Source organism: Hippoglossus hippoglossus, chromosome 3 (genome assembly GCF_009819705.1).
Source record: "Hippoglossus hippoglossus isolate fHipHip1 chromosome 3, fHipHip1.pri, whole genome shotgun sequence".
NCBI classification, from domain to species: Eukaryota; Metazoa; Chordata; class Actinopteri; order Pleuronectiformes; family Pleuronectidae; genus Hippoglossus; species Hippoglossus hippoglossus.
The window spans coordinates 18,209,380-18,226,610 of NC_047153.1; the positions used below are offsets into that span (position 1 = coordinate 18,209,380).

The following is a 17,231-nucleotide window of genomic DNA, read 5'->3' on the forward strand; positions in this document are numbered from 1 at the left end:
TCTATTCCCTGTCATTCTTTACACATTAGTGACTTTCTGCTGATACCTATGGTCTCTTTTATGAGAGGTGGGGCACTGGACAAGTTTCCATCGTATCACAGGACCAACTGAGAGACAAACAACCATTCACACTCACCTCTGCTCAGCATAGTGTCAATCTGCATGTCTTTGGACTGTGGGAGGAAGCCCACAGAGACAAGGAGAACATGCAAACTCCAAACAGAAAGACCCCCGCTGGACGGGAATTTGACAGAATTTCGATAGGTTTGTGAAATTGTTTTCACACCCGTTTGCTTCCATAAGCGACATGTATAAAATAGTAAAGCCTGGATGCATGTAAGTGCATTACTAACTTTCCCATAAAGCTGTAAGAAAGACTCAAGACTTGTTTCTATTATCAGATGATTTTATTTATGAGGACCATACAAAGCAAAGCACCCCAAAACTGCCACATGCACATGATGCTCAAAGTCTCAAAAACAAGTCTGAACTGAGATTAACCTTTTTCTATGTGGGTGAAATTTATCCAGTCCACATGACCAACAACCCCACAAACAAACGCATAAACCCAAACTTTCAACACACACCTGTAAACTAAACAGCAGAGGATCTGTTCAGTTTCATGAAGTCACTCATGCCGTTTTGTGCACAACCAGCTGGATGCATTTCTGACAAGGCCCAAAAAGCAAACAGTGCAGCAACAGTCAGCTACAAAAAAACCCCAAACATTCGAGAGAGTAGGATGACTAGGCCAGGCAAGGCTAGCATGTACGTGCACACACAGCAGATTTCTAATTGTCTATTGACAGCTTCACTTCACTGAATCAGAACAACAATAGTCATGTCCTTGTACACGTAAGCTACGGTGTGCAACAGGGACAACACACAACTAAAGATTGTAGACGTTTGCTTTTCTTACAATTACAGATGTTTTTTCTCAACATATTTTTCAAATACAGTTTACTACATCTGTTGCACTGATATCAACCTACTTTTCCAGTCATCTCTTATCTGGGATCATTAGAGTTGATAATATGAAGCCATCTGCGTGCTATACTATGGTTTAACATTATGGGTCATTAAAGGGAACAGGAGAGTTTTAACCATCTACTCATGTTTAAGTAAATCACAGGCAGATGCATGACCATGTCAAACTGAGGAGCATCTTTTATTGGTCACCGTGTCAGAGAAATGTTGATAATTGAGGGAACTAAATTCTGGCCAAAAATCTTCTTTTCACTGAGTCATTGGAGACATGTTAAAACTCTTTACACATAATTGTTCTTTTACTGTCCTTGGCTGGAAAACACTGCTACACTTTAGCTGTTTGTTTTTCAAGCAGAGGGTTAATAGTACATTCAAGCCAAAAGAAAACGGGCAAGTTTCTGACCAACGAAAAGGATATATGCTGAAAGTACCATCAACCGCAGCATTAGAACTCAATCTGAGAGAGTCCTCTCATGAAGTTTACACTTCCCAGTTTTTATTATCAATGTTAGTAAGTGCTCGGAAAACCTGGAGTACGGCCTCAGGGAGGGGACAAACTTTAGATGACGGAGAACTGAATGCCGTGTTTGTTGAGGCGGGTCGACCAGTGGTGGTTTTTGCAAACGCAGCTCCTGGAGTGTACACTCCTCCCCTGGAAACGAAGGATAAAAAGATTAACTGAATTCACGCTGATGATAAAATACAGTCCTATTAAAATCAGACATAAATATACTGTAGCAATATCATCCATGCTGCTTCTATTTTTCTTTTATTCAAATTAACTGGATCACACCATTTAACTCTATCTGTTTATTCACAGATTATCAATCACCCTATTCCTGCAGTCATGATGTGTTGTATTTGAGTTTACAGGCAGTCATTACAGGTAGATTTGTGGTATGTATATATAAAATATATATATAATATGTGGCAGATTTGTGGTGTGATAAACTCACTTCTTGGGCAAAGCTGGGATTCATTGAGGATGGTGAGAGCAGCTTGAACCATGGCATGGGTGTGGCCACATATCCACACTCTGAATAATAGGAAGACAAATAAACATTAGACAGACATGTCAAGGAAGGTGTTTAAAACAGGTCAGTTGACCTCATTAAACGTTTGTTTCAGTCTATGTTTTGTTCCTGTGTTATTGATGGGTGTAACAAAATATTATATAATTCTGCTGCATGCACCAGCTACCCTGCTTAAGCCACACATTAAATACTGTTTGAGTGAAACCCAAATTAAATCATTGATACAAAACCTGAATTAAATGAGGACTTTAAATATCCAGTTACCTGGTCCCTGAACCAGGGTGCGGATCTTGGCATTAGGTTTCCCTTGCGAAGGGTCCTGCCCCCTCAGTGTATCCCTCTCCATAGAACGCAAACTGGAAGGATGAGGCCTCCATCTAATACACACATGGATTCTTATTAACATGTTAATTAGCCAAAGCTTATTAAGACTAAGAATTGGTGTATTGAATAATATCCAAGTCTTTTCTGTGGTATCAACACTTCACCTGCTTTCTGGTTGGTCCGGCCTTAGAGAAGAGTCCAAAGGAGAAGAACTCTGGGTGCTGAGAAGGTTGGGGACAAACAACAGACAGACATTACTCAGTTTGTGATTTCTAAAAGGTAGAATATTCAGGTGTGAAATGTGAGGCTGTATAATGTGATTATGCACGGCAAGTTTGTTTACCTTGATGAGCAGGTTGCGCCCAAAGCTGAACTTGACCAGGAACCAGAACATCATGCCAGCAAACAGCAGCTTGATCATGTTGCCAATGCCTCCAATTCCTGCATACGCTCCATACTGAACCTAGAGTAGAAATGCATGTTGTCTAATCTGAAAAGAACAGTGGTTGAGGTAAACGTTCCTACCACACAGGCATGTTTCATCGTTTGTTATTAATTCCAGTTTTTCCATAGAAATATGCTCATTGGATTGATTCACAAGGCTAAGCCATCTTTTTCCAAAAACTTACAATCATTATAAATCTCAGCTATTCGATGATACCTTTGTGCAAGACCAGCCTTTTATGAATTTCATATATATGTTAATCATTAGTGGAAAATTTAAGTATAGGGAAAAAAATGAAGAGACTGACTGGTGTGGCCTGATTTTCCTCGACCAGGAAGCGCTGACTTCTCTTCACAACAGAGGGATCAGAGCCCATGAAGGGCACCGTATACTGCTGGATCTCATTACTGAAGAACAGGGATCCTCTGCAAATACACACAAGCACGGAAAAAAACGGAAATCTCATCACAGATATCACATCAGTATGTTTGTGCAAATAAGCAACCGGAAATAATTCCCATGTACCTGCAGATTCCCATGTCTGCAGCTATCAAGTGGTTGCCTTTGTCAGCTTAGGAAGTTACTTAAATTAATAATCTACCTACCTGCGTTTCATTTTAGAGCCAATACTAGGGAGAGGTTTGTGATTAAACTTCCTCCTCAGACCCTGCAGCTTGGAGCCATCTGCAAAACCATAGACAGCAGATTGCCATGTGCCATCGTGGATACACCCGCCCTGAAAGAGGAAACCAAAGTAACACACACACATACAGAAAGAGAAAATATGGAGCACATAAAAAAGGAGAAATATGTGATGCAATAATAAAAATGAGTAATTCGTGTACAGAAATCCACAACACGGATTTATGGGAAATGTAGTTACATACATCAGGTCCTGAGCCAACAGTCAGAAAGCTCTCCACTGCAGTGAGCGTACCTGTGGATGAACACAAACACACACACATTTTGGCAGAGGCTAATATAACAATGAATCATTACATTTTACCCATAGAGAGAGAGACTGAATGGAAATCTACATATCAGTATCCTGAGGGTGGGGAGGGGTTATTTTTAATGCTATTGTGTGCGTGTGTTTATATGGAATGTGCATGTGAGAAAGTGCATACCCTTGAACTGGTCCCTGGTGTAGAGGACTCCCATGTCTGCGGGTATGGAGTCGAAGCCACAGCTCCCGATGATGTAAACACCTTTTTCAGCTGCCAGGCCGCTGTAGTTTAACTGCATGCCCTCTAGAAACTGTAAACAGAAAAACAAATGAATTAAAACTTTTAAACAATGATTATTTTTAACGGTATTGAATTCTTTATGCTTTATTAACAATCGTATGAAGCATGGTGAAGATCACCTTCAAAAATAAGAGTAGAGTTCACTTGAAATATGAAGGTCAGTATTGCTTTCTTACACTTTCAAGTTTTATCCTGAACTTGTATCACAAAAGGGGTGGGATAGATTCTATAGTTTCAAAGTCTCCTTCGGACCTAAGAGATACAGCCTTAAAACACACAGACTTCATGTTGGACCTTCAGAGTGCTGTCTTTGTTTCAGTGAGACATGCTGCTTTACACAGACAGGCATCTAACAGCAAGGGATAAACTGCTGTCCTGCAGCCAAGTGAGAGATCATTTTGTCTAACAAGCTACAGCATGAAAGTCAGTAAGTCTCCAATTTAATCCAAACACAAACAACAGCTAAGCCCAATGTTCGGACATCTGAGGGCTGATCCTCTGAGTCCAGCCCTGAGAAAGGCTGAGTGATAAGACAAATAAAACACACGGCAACAAAAGAAAAAGAGCCTGAGCCTGAAGCAAAGAGGGTAAACACCATTATATTAATTTAATGTATCCAGTCATTCATTAATTAGATAGAATTCAGTTTCCTAATGAGAGACAAAGTGCTAGAATCCTACTGTTTGTTGCGTCATATTTTTAATATATTCAGCTGTGACCTGTTGGGAATAAAGAGCTGCTGGCAGCTGAGGATGAAATAAACAGATGAGGTTAAATCAAGTTTATTTATAGACCTACAGTATTACTGTGGCCTCACAGTCCCACCAGTAACAGCCCGATGATTTTGACGATTTGCAGTTGAAACAGATTTTTAGATGTCTAGTTTAAAGGGCCCATATTTTACACCTTTCTGGGATTTCATTTGAGGTATTGGTCCCCCTAAGATGATATATCAGTGGTTTAAAGTCAAAAAAACTGCTGCAATGTGTATTTCATGTCCTCTCTTCTGCCTCTCTCTGGAGTTGCAGACAGGACAGGCTGTTTTCGCCTGCCTCTTGAGCCCCTCCTCACTCTGGTAAACACAGCTGAAAGTCATGTTGTTATGTTTGCAGCAATAGAAGGCAAGCCACATATTTACAGTCGTTTACAACAGGACGTTCTGAACAGTAAGTTACACCGTCCTACTGTTTGTTCAAGTTTTAGCAGGACAGTCGGCCAATGTAGGAGAAACATCCCCGAGTTACAGTACGGAGTTTCACAACGGAGTTTCACTACGGGAGTAACGTCCTGCATTACTCCATACTGAGCACAAGCGACACGTCAGAAGAAATAAAGCGCAACCGCTGGTCTCGAACAGTAACGTTCTTAGGAGGAATGTGCACGGACACATTCTCTTCCTTGCATCCCTCCACGCTGCAGTGTTTCTTCAGTGTTGTTTGTTGTGGTTAGCCTGTGGTAGCTAACAAGCTGCTAGCTCAGCAACAGGTCTGCTTGGTGTCGCGTTCGGTGGGGAGGGGTGGTGGAGGTGACGGGGAGCGGGGCTGGTGGGTTCAGAGGCTGGCCTGGTACCGGCTGGGTGGGTGGGGCGGAGAGACGAGTGCGATCCCATATGACTCATACGGGGGAGAAAGTACCAAAACGAGATGTTTCGATAACATATTTCTTAGAATGGGCCGAGTGAAAAGTCCACAGAGTGACTGTTTTCATACTTTGAGGGTCCCTACTGAACCCCTTCAAGTAATTACGGATAGTAAAAGCCCAGAAATTTATTTTACACAATATGGGCCCTTTAAAAATATTGCGCAAGAGCATATTTTATATATTAAGCTATATTTCAACAAGAACATGTAGTAAATTTAACAATACCTGAAACAAGTTGAGACTAAATGTAGCCTGTATTTTAAAACTAATTTTAAAAGTACAGTTTTTAGCTGAACAACAATCATCCAAACTCAGACATATTCACATAATCTCCAATATGATATGATAATGGGACATTTCCCCATAGTGGGTGTTATGGAAGTTTTCTGGAAGCTGGTGAAAGGAAAACTCAGGCAGCAGCTGATGTCTTATGCAGAAGGTTTTAATGTAGACTTGATGCATCAAGGAGACCAGAAGGTGAAACAAAATAACAACGCTAACAGAGCAATAGCAATTGTTAGTCTAAAGTATGCATTCCTAAATCACATTGTGTCCTTACTCTTGCCCCTGGTGTCCTCTGTCTGGGGCATCTGAGTTAGATATGAAAGTCCCTGAGTGTAGACACTACAAAGTGCTGTTGGTTGGCCCTTTATCTATAACCTGACCTTGGGTACTGCGACGAGAGAGAAGGGAGTATGCGTGGAATTAGACAGGCAGTATTCTCACAATGGTATTGTGCAGATGTAAAGTGTGAGGATCGTCAAAAATTCCTCAACCAACTGTTATATCGTATCTCAACTATGTCAGGAATATTATATCAGTGCAAGAAATAAATTATGTGTGCTAAACCATTCTTAATTTATAAAGATTTTCTTTGCAAGGGAACTGACTTAACGTCCATCGAGTCAAAGTCAGTGAACAGATTTGAGTTTAAACTGAGGATAAGTCCACAATCTGTAACAATTGAGTGTGAAGACACAGATCACTCGTCTTCCTCTTTATATGATGACTGACTGTTAAAAGAGGAACATTAGTAAAGAGAGGGTCTTGGATAACAACAAACAGCCTATCCAACCACGATTTGGATAGGCGATTTCCTATCAAATATGCTCCTTAATTATGCTTTGGCAGCAACTGCTTATTAAGTTCACTGAGTTAAATTCACACTGTACATTTCTGAAAAGGAGAAATCTGCTCCAGAGAAGTCCCCTCAACTTTCCCTCAGAGTTAATAAAAACTGAGTTTTCCCTAAACCTGCCTTTGGAACAAACTCCTGCAGTACAAGGTCCAGTGACAGCATGACGGAAATAGTATGCAAAAGGAAAAGTGAAGGTAGGTCAGTAATTCAAGCTTTAAAAAACTACAAGCTGAGTTCCCAAGCTTTATTCCTTCAAGTCAGGCAGATTAGTGATGGAAGGAGAGAACGGTTATATCACAGCCTTGTTTCAGTTCACAGGCATGATGAAATTAAAAACGTCTACCTTGTTAGGTGTATGATTTGTGTCAAAGCAAATAAAAGGGCAAAGATAAATAGATACACACGTACATTACAATACAGAGCTATACATACCTGAGGCTCTCCAGATATGTCAATGTGGTGAGCTCCATTCTCCACACAGGCTTTGACCACTGGCTCACCATAGAATCTGTACTATAGAGACAGAAAGAAAGAGAAAGACAGACAAACAGTTATTAATTCACATTGTTACACTTTTTAATCTCTCTGAATTTGTCCAATGGTCAGTTCCCCATTATCTATAAATAAGTGCTTAAGACAAAGTGTTATGGTGTTGGATGTGATAGGAGGAGATGAGTCTTTAAGAGGTTCAAAGTAATCTTATAGGTTGTCTGATGGTGTAATGTTACAACATAACTGCAACAGGTAAACCCTTTGTCCTTGTTTTATATCCATCTCTACATTGTAGTATAGCAGTAGTTAGAATAATAATACTAATCATGTTAAAAATGAAAAACCAAAAAGACACAAAACCAAAAAAGGAACTACAATTCATTCAGTTGAGTCACTGCACAATGTTGGCTCAAGTTGCGCACCACAGTCACTTGCAGTGCAAGGCACATTTTTTCTGATTAACACTCCCCGTTTGTTCTTCATAATATTTTGTAAGATATGTGGTTTACGTAATACTATGTGGTGTGTCTCACTCTGGTAATACCTGATTTATTATCTTTATGCTCATACAGAAAAAGATGAAGATGGATTTGTATTGTCAACATAAAAAACAAACTGAAGATTAAGACAAAATGTCTCCTCATGACTTCAACTCTCTGCCTTAGTATTAACTCGCCTGGCATGTTGCTGCTGTGTGCAATAGAAGTGGCTACTGTAGTGAAAGAATTCTGTTTGAAACAAGAACCTGAATGATGCACAGGGTGTGAAGCAGTGGAGCTGGAAACCAACTATCCATGATTTTGAGACAATGCAACACTTGTGTGCTGCAATTCAGTGGCCTTCATTGTGTGAATGCGAGTGTGCGAGCGAGTGTGTGTGTGTGTGTGTGTGTGTGTGTGACCAAGCAAAAGAGTAAGACAGAGCGAGAGAGAGAAAGTTGGAGATAAGTTGAGGTACACTGATGCCAAAGGGAAGATGCCACTGTGTGATGGTGCATTGAGACAACATGAGGAAAAATTAGTTTGCGTCAAGCCAAAACTTCAAAGTTGTTACGAAAAATAAACACAGGCACAAAAATGTCTGTGGAATCGTCTACTTACAGGCCCCACACAGTTGAGAACAATCACTGCCTGTTTGCACATGGCTGCCAGGGAGTCTGGCTCTTCTACATCTGCCACGATGATGTCTACCTCTGACCTCAGCTCGGGTTTACCTGCACACAAACACACGAGGATAGGTGCTATAGTATATTTAAAGAAACGTTCATGATGCAGTTACCTCAGCATTAACTCTATTACACTTCTACTTTAGATCAAAGATGCCAAACAGTTAACCCTCCATAAATGTCCTCAGCTGATTTGCCTTTATCACCATAAGCAAAATTCCCCTGAAAAGTGTGTTAATGTATTTGAATGGGTTTGATAATAAAATAAAGCTGGCCTCAAAAGAGGACGTTATAAATGCTTAGAAACTGGAGTGATAAAAGTGCTCAGTGAAAATATATAGAAGGATATAGGGATTAGAAAATGTGCCATTATAACAACCTTATCTAACGAGCAACATCAAATGATAACACATGCCCTGACAGTTAAACCCTAAATTGTTAAATTGCAGTAAGGTCTGCAGTCCCAGACAATGTGTGGAGCAGTTTGAAAAACCCATGGAGAGTTACCAGGTATAATATTGCATGAAAATACATGGGGAGAGAACATGAATAAACACTAAAGTGTGTGTGTGTGTGTGTGTGTGTGTGTGTGTGTGTGTGTGTGTGTTTGGCGTGTGTGTGTGTGTGGGTGTCTGTGCGTGTGTGTGTGTGTGTGTGTGTGTGTGTGTGTTGGCAGAGAATTGTACAGTGAGCGGGTTTGTTCCATCAGCTGTTGCACACTCCCTGAAAAGAGGCGTCAAAGAGGAGGGGACAACAGAATAACTATCTAATCCTGGAAACTCACATTACTATCATGACAGCAGAATCACTCCCTGGTCTTCATCTGGTGTTGGACTTAATTTTCCATGTTTAGCATGTTGCTTGGATACAAATCCACAGCCTGGAAAATTACTGGCATACTAAATGTAGAAAGTACATATTTCTAACATTAACTGCATTAAGGTAAATTCAATTTCTAGTTCTGTTAATGCTGAAATGATGAGTCATTAAAGAAAATACCAATGGCTTCATATTTTAAATATTTATTGACAATTGAAGTGGTTTAAATAAGCATTGTTGGATACAGCTCAGCAAAGGGAAGAGTTTTTTGTTTTTCTATATTTTGTGTGATTATAAATTGTATATCTTTGTCTTTGACTGTTAGTTGGGCAACACAAGTCACTGGGTGACTCTGTTTTTACTGCACCGCAGATCTGTTATAGAACAGATTAATTGCAGCTCTAATTTCTATCTTTGGAGTCATCGAATACTGAAATAGAGCTGACCATCTGACAATGTACTAATAATCTGACTAAGCATTTACAGTATGAAGCAAGAAATATAAACCAGTTGCTGGGTAGTTTCAGCAAGTGTCCATTTCTACAATATATACACTTTAGAGTGCATATTTTTGCCACCTAATAAGACTAATTATGCAACTGCAGACATAAAATCTTGAGCATAAAGTTTTTAAAGATTAATTATAGGGATGGCTTGATTGATTAATTAGCATTTATTTATGTAATCGTTTGTGGCGGCCTAAAATACTGATGCACCTCCTACTACGAACAGCTATTATGATAATAACAGTTTAAAAATCGTTAACTTTCTGATGCAACCTCGTTTGGACTTCGGAGTTCAGGGTCAAAGTCATCATGTCAAACTGATCATAATCCACGTGTCAAATTTAGATCGATCATCTTCAATTAAGCTATTTCCATTTAGGTTGAGTTTAGCAGCTACATGTCACTCAGTGGACTTGAAGTGACCTCAGAAGGACACATGGAATAATAAAACTGTCCCAGCTGCAACACACACATATCCTGGTTCTGTTCAGGTACATACTCAGCACTCCGGCGGCCTGCTCCATAACTTTTTCCAGCTTCTGCTTGCTCCTGCCGGCCACGGCCCACTTAAGGTTCCCATTCGGACCCTCGGACACGGTCCGGGCCACCTCCTCCACCACAAACTGCCCCGTGAAGCCGGAGGCTCCGAAGATAACCAGGTGGTACGGCCGGCTGGAGGACGTCTCTACGCGGGCCATGTTGCAAGGAGTGCGGCTGGAGGAGCTCAGCTGTCTGCGGGACTGACGGACTGGGGTGCAGCGATCAGCCTGTGAGCTCTTTTAACGACGCTGCTGTCCCTACTTCCCTAGCCACACTATGCTAATATGCTAACAGACGTGAACACCTGCGGTAGTTTCTAGCGACCTAAACGATCACACGTAAAGAGTTGCGTTGTGTTGAATGTGTGTTTTCTCAGCAGCTTATACATGTGTGGTAATACTATGATCATTTGTAATTTATAGCTTTAAATTCGCATATTAGCGTGATAACTTCCTCGAGTTTCTGATTGGTCATCGCACATGTCGCTTGTCAATTACGTCAAAAGAGTGCGCAGTGCAACTCCACGAGACGAGCGCAGCAAAAACAAGCATCGGGGGGGTCAGGATGATCAGGGCTCAATGTCACGGAGCTTTTCCAGCAAACAGACCAACCTGAGCCCGCGTCACATCACTGCTGGCGTGATATTAGGATACACAAGAGGTTCTACAAGTAGGTGTGTATGCGTTTCTCCCGGTAAAACCACGTTAAATGCATTTTGTGCAGGAGCTTTCAGTGGCCCGGCTAGCTACTTGGCTAGCAGCAGTGACTGTATCAGCGTCCATAAACTGTTCACCACGACCATGTAACATGGAGCCTGGCCGGCTGCGTGTACCTGTGTGACCAAGAACCAGTCTGTGACCTCGCAGTGGACAGTGAACACCTCCTGTGAGAGATGTCGACAGGGTTAAGCTAACAGTTGTCATGGAGAAGTTTACACGAACACGTGCTAACAGTAAAGTATGTGGGCACCGTTACACAGGGGTTTGTTTACAGCATGAGTCTAAGATTATTTGGATGAGTTGATTCTTTTAGCTGTAAATGGTTTGTATTTATATATCGTTTTTCTAGTCTTGTTGACCACTCAAAGCGCCTTACATTAAAGTTTGCCATTCAGACTCATACAGTGCATCTATTAGCAGCACTTTTTTTGTTCTATGAGGGGCAATTCGGGGTTCAGCATCTTGCCCAAGGACACTTCGGCATGCAGATTGGGAAGACTGGGGATCGAACGGCCGCGTTGTAGGACGAACTCTCTACCACTTAGCCACAGCTGCCCGTCCATTGTTCCTTTTTAAAGTTGCGCTGTGTAGAATTTAGTGACATGAAGTTGCATACTGCAGCTGAACACCCCTCAACACACCCTCCCTTTCCAAACATGAAAGAGAACCTGTGGTAACCTTCAGTTTTCATAAAAACTCAAAGGGTGTTTAGTTTGTCCAGTCTGGGCTACTACAAGAAACATGGGGGCCTCCATAGAGAGTGACCCCCCCCCCCCCCTGATGTAAATATAAAGAATTTCAATATAAAGGGCCCATTCTAGGGTAAATAAACCAACAATTTAGATGAAACACACTCGTAAAAACATCACTAGGATTATTTTATGTTATATTTCTGTCAATAGATCCCTTCACCTAAATCTTATACACTGGACCTTTTTTAAATAGGACATGTAAACACTTGGCTAGGTGTTAAAACAGTTTTAGATAATATGTCTGTGAATTCTCTCATGTTACACAGGTGTAGTTCAAACGCATGGAACATGTTTAAGTGCATTTTATTGTCTGTTGCTGTTGTTAATCTAAACCTTCCTTGTTTCTTTCCCTCTCCATTCTCTCCAGGCGGTGACATCTTGGAGCGAGACTTGAATCTCCCTCTGCCCGTCTCCTGTTGTGAAACTCCACTGCTCCATCACCATGTCCATCCAGATATTTCGAGTGGTGGAGCTGGTGATGCGCTCTGCTTGCGTCAACACCATTAGAAGTAGATCCTATATGCGAAAGGCAGGTTTGGCCCCAGTGTGTCCCCCTGGCCTCTGTGTTCCTGTGCTTCATAGGAGGGCCTACAGCCTAGACTCTCTCTCTTCTGGCCCTGGTCGGCCCACACTCGGCTCGAGTTCACAGCAGCCCCGCACAGAGAGGACGTCCCCGTCAGCAGCACTCGCACAAAGGAACCTGTCTGCTGTGGCTGTACAGGTAGGTCGTCTTTGGCTTTGTTTCACTTGAGGCAGTAATCCTCCACCTTGTCATGGTGTTTGAGTAGAGCAAATGAATTAACCTGTCTGATATGGATTTACTGATGTGTTTTTCCTTTACAACTTTATTTGATGCAAGTTATTGGAAAATATCTATTCAGCCTTTTAAGGAATTTTTAAATATGATAAATAACTTTTTTTTGCAGTAGTTATATGATGTGTATTCATTTAAGAACATATATTCAGATATAAGACAGGCAAAGCTCTTATTACATTGTTAGCTACATTGTCTGCCTTTTTCACGTGTTGATTGTTTTCTCTCCATATGCATTTATGTTTTTCTCCAGGGCCAATGTCGTCCATTGTGCCAGTATGACTTCCTGGATGTCGGGCAGGAAGAAGAGAATGTACGTCGTGCTATGTCCTGTAAAAAGATCCGACACTTTATTGTGGACCCAGACCTGGCTAAAGTAGTAACACAGCATCTAGAACCTGAGGCTGCTAAAAGTATTATCTTCGAATGTAACCCAGGTATGTATATGTGCAATGTTTACATCAGAGGGGATGAAGAGTAAATGTATGAATTTTTTCTGCATGTTAATTTACTGTGCAACTTTTGTCCAATTTGGCAAATACATTTTTCAACAGGACGCCATAAAGGAAAATATGTATTTTGGTCATTAGTTTGCCCACAATAGAATATTCTTGTCAGTGAAACAACACATTTTATAGGCTGTTTGCTTGTCTGTCTTTCTTAGGTCCTGGGGTGTTGACTCGGACTCTCCTCAATGCTGGAGCTCAGAGAGTCGTGGCTCTCGAGGAAGATAAGTCCTTCCTACATGATCTACAGGTGACACAAACATCTCTAGGAATTTTAACTCTTTTATCCTTAATCACTGTAAATATCAGGTGCTATTTCTTCGATTCATCATATTCCATCACATAGCAGTTAAACTAATACAATATGTTTTCATGTTGCAGGAGTTAGAGGGTCATCTTGATGGTCAGCTGGAGGTGGTTCACTGTGACTACTTTAAACTGGATCCCATTGGCAGTGGAAACCTGAGGGCCCCTGTCATGTTCAGTGACAAACTCTTCACTGATCTGGGAATATCAGAAAGTAGCTGGACTGATGGTGAGAAAAAGAAAACATGCACACATGCGAACAGAGCTGCAGACCTAAAATAATGTCTAATACATGCATACAAAGGAATTTTGTTGATTTAGTTGAGCCTGTGTGGCAATAAACAAATCCTCTTTGCTACAGTATATATTATCCTAACATGGAGCTATGCTATGAATCCCACTGTTGATTGTTTTATACCTAAAATATTTCATTATGAGAACCTTTTTATAGCAGCTCATTGGCTTCAAACATTTAAATATGTTTTTAAAATCGCCAATGGTTTGAAAAAAAGAATAAGTACATTTGGTATGTGACTCTCACAGACTTGAGTAAATGATCACTGTGTATTGTTTAGTGTACCATCCCTCTACAGTGTGTTGTGTTAATGCCTTCCTGTGTCTCTCTCTCTAGACATCCCAGTGAAGGTGGTGGGCATCCTGCCCCAGCGTAATGAGCGTGGCATGCTGCTGAAGATGGCTTACGCTTTGTTTGAAAGGCTTTCTGTCTACAGATATGGAAGGGTAGAGCTCAATCTCTTCATGAGCGAGAAGGAATACCTGGTAAATAATTGGAGCCTTTAACCTCTTTACCTCTACCTTTAGAAATGGAGTAACAGTCAGATTACTGACCAGAGTAACCCTGTATCTGATTTTGTCTGCATGAGGATGAAGTTTGTTCCACCTGCCCTCATCACCATCTACACTACATTTCTGATCATGCTTACAACACAATAACTTGTCAATACTGAGGGAGACTCTTATCTTGTAACTTTAATGGATCCACAATCTAATGGTTTCCTTGATGCTTGGGTAAAATCTTTGAAATTATGTCTCCATCAGAAACTGGTGTCACGTCCAGGCAGCATGTTTAACTACAGAGCCTTCAGTGTCCTCTGGCAGATGTCCTGTGACATTGATCTGTTGCACAAGGTACAGTATGAGGGAGGGCGGCAAAAGACATTGATTATGTAAATTGATTTAAACCAATTAGGTTGATGTTTAAACAGCAGTTTGTGTTGACAACAGAAAAAAGCATGTTACATTACTTTATTATAAACGTCCTTAAAGCTAATACATGAGATTAAACTACTAAAAATGTTCAAGTTTTCAACATAAGTATTTGTCTAGTTGTCAAACCTCTCATCTCTGTCTTCGCAGGAGCCATGGGACTCATTTGTAAAGTCAAAACAGGGTGCATCTAAACCTAAAGGCAGGGTAAGGAAGAGCGCAAACTCAACAGCCACACATGTACAGTACATGTGGAATATAGTCACACCCCTTCTTCACCCTTTGAATTTTTGTTTCAGCCTTATGTTAAAAATAAAAAAAACGGGTTGTTAAAAACTTTTTTAATTTAAGAACTATGGAGGCCACTGTTCTCTTGGTAACCTTCAATGCAGCAGAATTGTTTTTTTATTAACTTCCCCAGATCTGTGCCCTGACACAGTCCTGTCACTGATCTCTGCAGGCAGGGGTCAGAATACTTCCTCTGTAAACGTGACTGAAGAAACAGAATTAATCCATTGTCATAATTCCCTCAGCTTCCCAATGACCACCTCTGCCTGGTGCGTCTGCGTCCACGAGCCGATCTGTTCTCTGATGGCCTCAGTCCCTCGAATGCTTCAACTCTGCTGATGATGGTCAAACAGTGTCTGGCAAAGAGGAAGGTCAAGCTCATTGACAGGCTCAAGTAAGCAGCGTGCACACACACACACACACACACACACACACAAACATGCACACCCACACAAACATGCACACCCACACAGAGTTGTTGTAGCAGACACACAGGCTTTGAGCCCACTCACTGCTCATGTTGAATCAACCAGACTTGAGCTGTTTTCAGACATGAACTCAGGACAATTGGTTGTAGACATTCTCCGGACTTAACCTATTACATGTGAAGAAAGCAGCAGGAGATTCTCTGATTTCAACGCTTTCACAACAGGGGAATTTCTGGAAAATTCTGGGGAGGGGTGGTCCCTGGGCGTATACATTCCGTGGTGGATATAACAAGTTTTTGTTTACAGCAGATCAGCATCGGCCGTTTTCACCCAAAACTCTCAAATCTTGTTGGCTTTCCAAGTTGACATCTTTGTCTGTGTCTTTTCAGTTTTCCAACTGTTGCGTTTTAGAAACTGCATCAATTTGCTCACAGTAAATCCCCCAGAGAATCTCCTGCTGTATGTTCACATGGGCTCATTCAGACATTATCTACAGTTTTGACTCAGGGGGGGCTGGCAGAAAAACTCCAGAGATTGTCCGGAGCCTCTGACTTGGACATTCGTGTTCTCACATACAGTCCCTCTGGGTAATTTCAGGAGAATATCCGGAGTTCAATGTATGTTTGAAAGCAGCTTTAGACCTATAACGTGCATCCATACTGTAGTAATGCTGCTCGAGTTGAACATCTCCCCATTTCTTGTTTTTCTAGCCTCTGGTCACCAGATAGCGGGAGTAAGCTGTTATCTGAAATGGGAATGCCGTTGGACATTCTGACGGGAAACGTATTTCCAGAGGAGTATCTCCAGCTGTTCCAGTTGATGGACAAGAGTAAGGAGTTCACACAGAGCTGGCTCTACGAGGAGATCCTGGAGAACACACAGAGAGAGGGTTGGGCGTAAAATAGTCATTTATGGAATTACGACACAAAAAGGTGCATGTTTGTATGCACCTTTTTGCGTCTGTATGATAAAGTGATGGTTTATGTAAAAATAATAAGGTTTGTATAATAAATCGTGGGATATGCATACATAAAGAAATGTATACAAAATAAGTAAAACATTATGAAATTAGTTGACTGAAACTTGACTGTATAAACATTTTGTTACTGAAATGAAAAAAATGTTTGACTAACTGTTCTTAAGGTCGAGGAGGAAACGACTTCAAATGTCTCAGCCTGTTTGCCTTAACCAGGTTTCCCATGAGTTGAGACTTCAGGCAGAAACTATATGAGAAATAGTTTCTATTTGGACCTCACAAGACACTGTATGCAGTCCTCTTTTCATCAAATTGTCTCAGAAATTAAATGGTTTAAAGATTGTTGCAAAAATAAACGTCTTATTTTGTTGTATCACAGAGGAGAGATGAATGTGTGCATTAACACAGTAGCAACTTGTCCAAGATCATGTCATGCAAATGAAAAATATACTAGAGCAGCTGACGGCAGCTTCACAAAACAATTCTTTGTGTCTTCTAAAATATTTTGCAAATCTGACATGAGTGTCAGTAGTAGTGCGGTAAATGCTCAGCGAAGAGGATTGCATATGTAAACGAAGTTTTTCACTGTATAGATTCATGTCTTGTATATTTTTGTATTTTCGTTGTGAATGTATAAACTCTTGTATGTTTGAAATGTCCTGCTTTAAGCAATGTATGAGTTGTGTGTCTAAGATAATTTATAAATAAATGATTAAATCTGAATTTTGAGGACTATTTTTATATGTTGCTTAACCATCAATGCCCTTAACCTGGTGAGTAATATGGTTTTATCCAGACTGGTTGCATACAGTAAACTCATAAAAAATATATATATTGTTATTGCAAAAAAATTGAAGAATTGTGTATAATGCTGACA

At 40.8% G+C, this 17,231-nt stretch overlaps 2 protein-coding genes across 3 annotated transcripts; one reads left to right on the plus strand and one right to left on the minus strand.

Annotated features, from left to right (window-relative positions):
• Nucleotides 1-388: 388 nt before the first annotated feature.
• Nucleotides 389-10,757, minus strand: LOC117756584 (saccharopine dehydrogenase-like oxidoreductase). The gene is given in 15 exon segments (XM_034577136.1): nucleotides 389-1,591; nucleotides 1,594-1,639; nucleotides 1,940-2,000; nucleotides 2,003-2,023; nucleotides 2,286-2,346; nucleotides 2,348-2,398; nucleotides 2,510-2,566; nucleotides 2,689-2,808; nucleotides 3,098-3,215; nucleotides 3,396-3,526; nucleotides 3,678-3,727; nucleotides 3,918-4,047; nucleotides 7,249-7,329; nucleotides 8,409-8,521; nucleotides 10,298-10,757. Coding segments are annotated over 15 exon segments (1,284 nt in total). The 5' UTR covers nucleotides 10,497-10,757; the 3' UTR covers nucleotides 389-1,546.
• An 89-nt stretch (nucleotides 10,758-10,846) lies between these two features.
• tfb2m (transcription factor B2, mitochondrial) lies at nucleotides 10,847-17,073 on the plus strand. 2 transcript variants are annotated; one of them, XM_034577060.1, is made up of 10 exons: nucleotides 10,847-11,007; nucleotides 12,177-12,530; nucleotides 12,877-13,060; nucleotides 13,288-13,379; nucleotides 13,511-13,664; nucleotides 14,067-14,215; nucleotides 14,495-14,584; nucleotides 14,813-14,869; nucleotides 15,196-15,344; nucleotides 16,089-16,713. In XM_034577060.1, the coding sequence occupies exons 2-10, from the start codon at nucleotides 12,252-12,254 to the stop codon at nucleotides 16,276-16,278; spliced, it is 1,344 nt and encodes a 447-aa protein (XP_034432951.1). In that variant the 5' UTR covers nucleotides 10,847-11,007; nucleotides 12,177-12,251; the 3' UTR covers nucleotides 16,279-16,713. The 2 variants fall into 2 exon arrangements, with proteins under 2 accessions (XP_034432951.1, XP_034432943.1); XM_034577052.1 differs by having other exon boundaries at nucleotides 10,864-11,011; nucleotides 16,089-17,073.
• The last annotated feature ends 158 nt before the right edge of the window (nucleotides 17,074-17,231 follow it).

Bases quoted from the DNA above. Each gene is read 5' to 3' on its own strand.
- tfb2m (XM_034577060.1), top strand. From the start codon at position 12,252: ATGTCCATCCAGATATTTCGAGTGGTGGAGCTGGTGATGCGCTCTGCT. The intron at 13,380-13,510 runs GTGACACAAACA...TTCATGTTGCAG, and splicing joins CCTTCCTACATGATCTACAG to GAGTTAGAGGGTCATCTTGA. The intron at 14,585-14,812 runs GTACAGTATGAG...CTGTCTTCGCAG, and splicing joins ACATTGATCTGTTGCACAAG to GAGCCATGGGACTCATTTGT.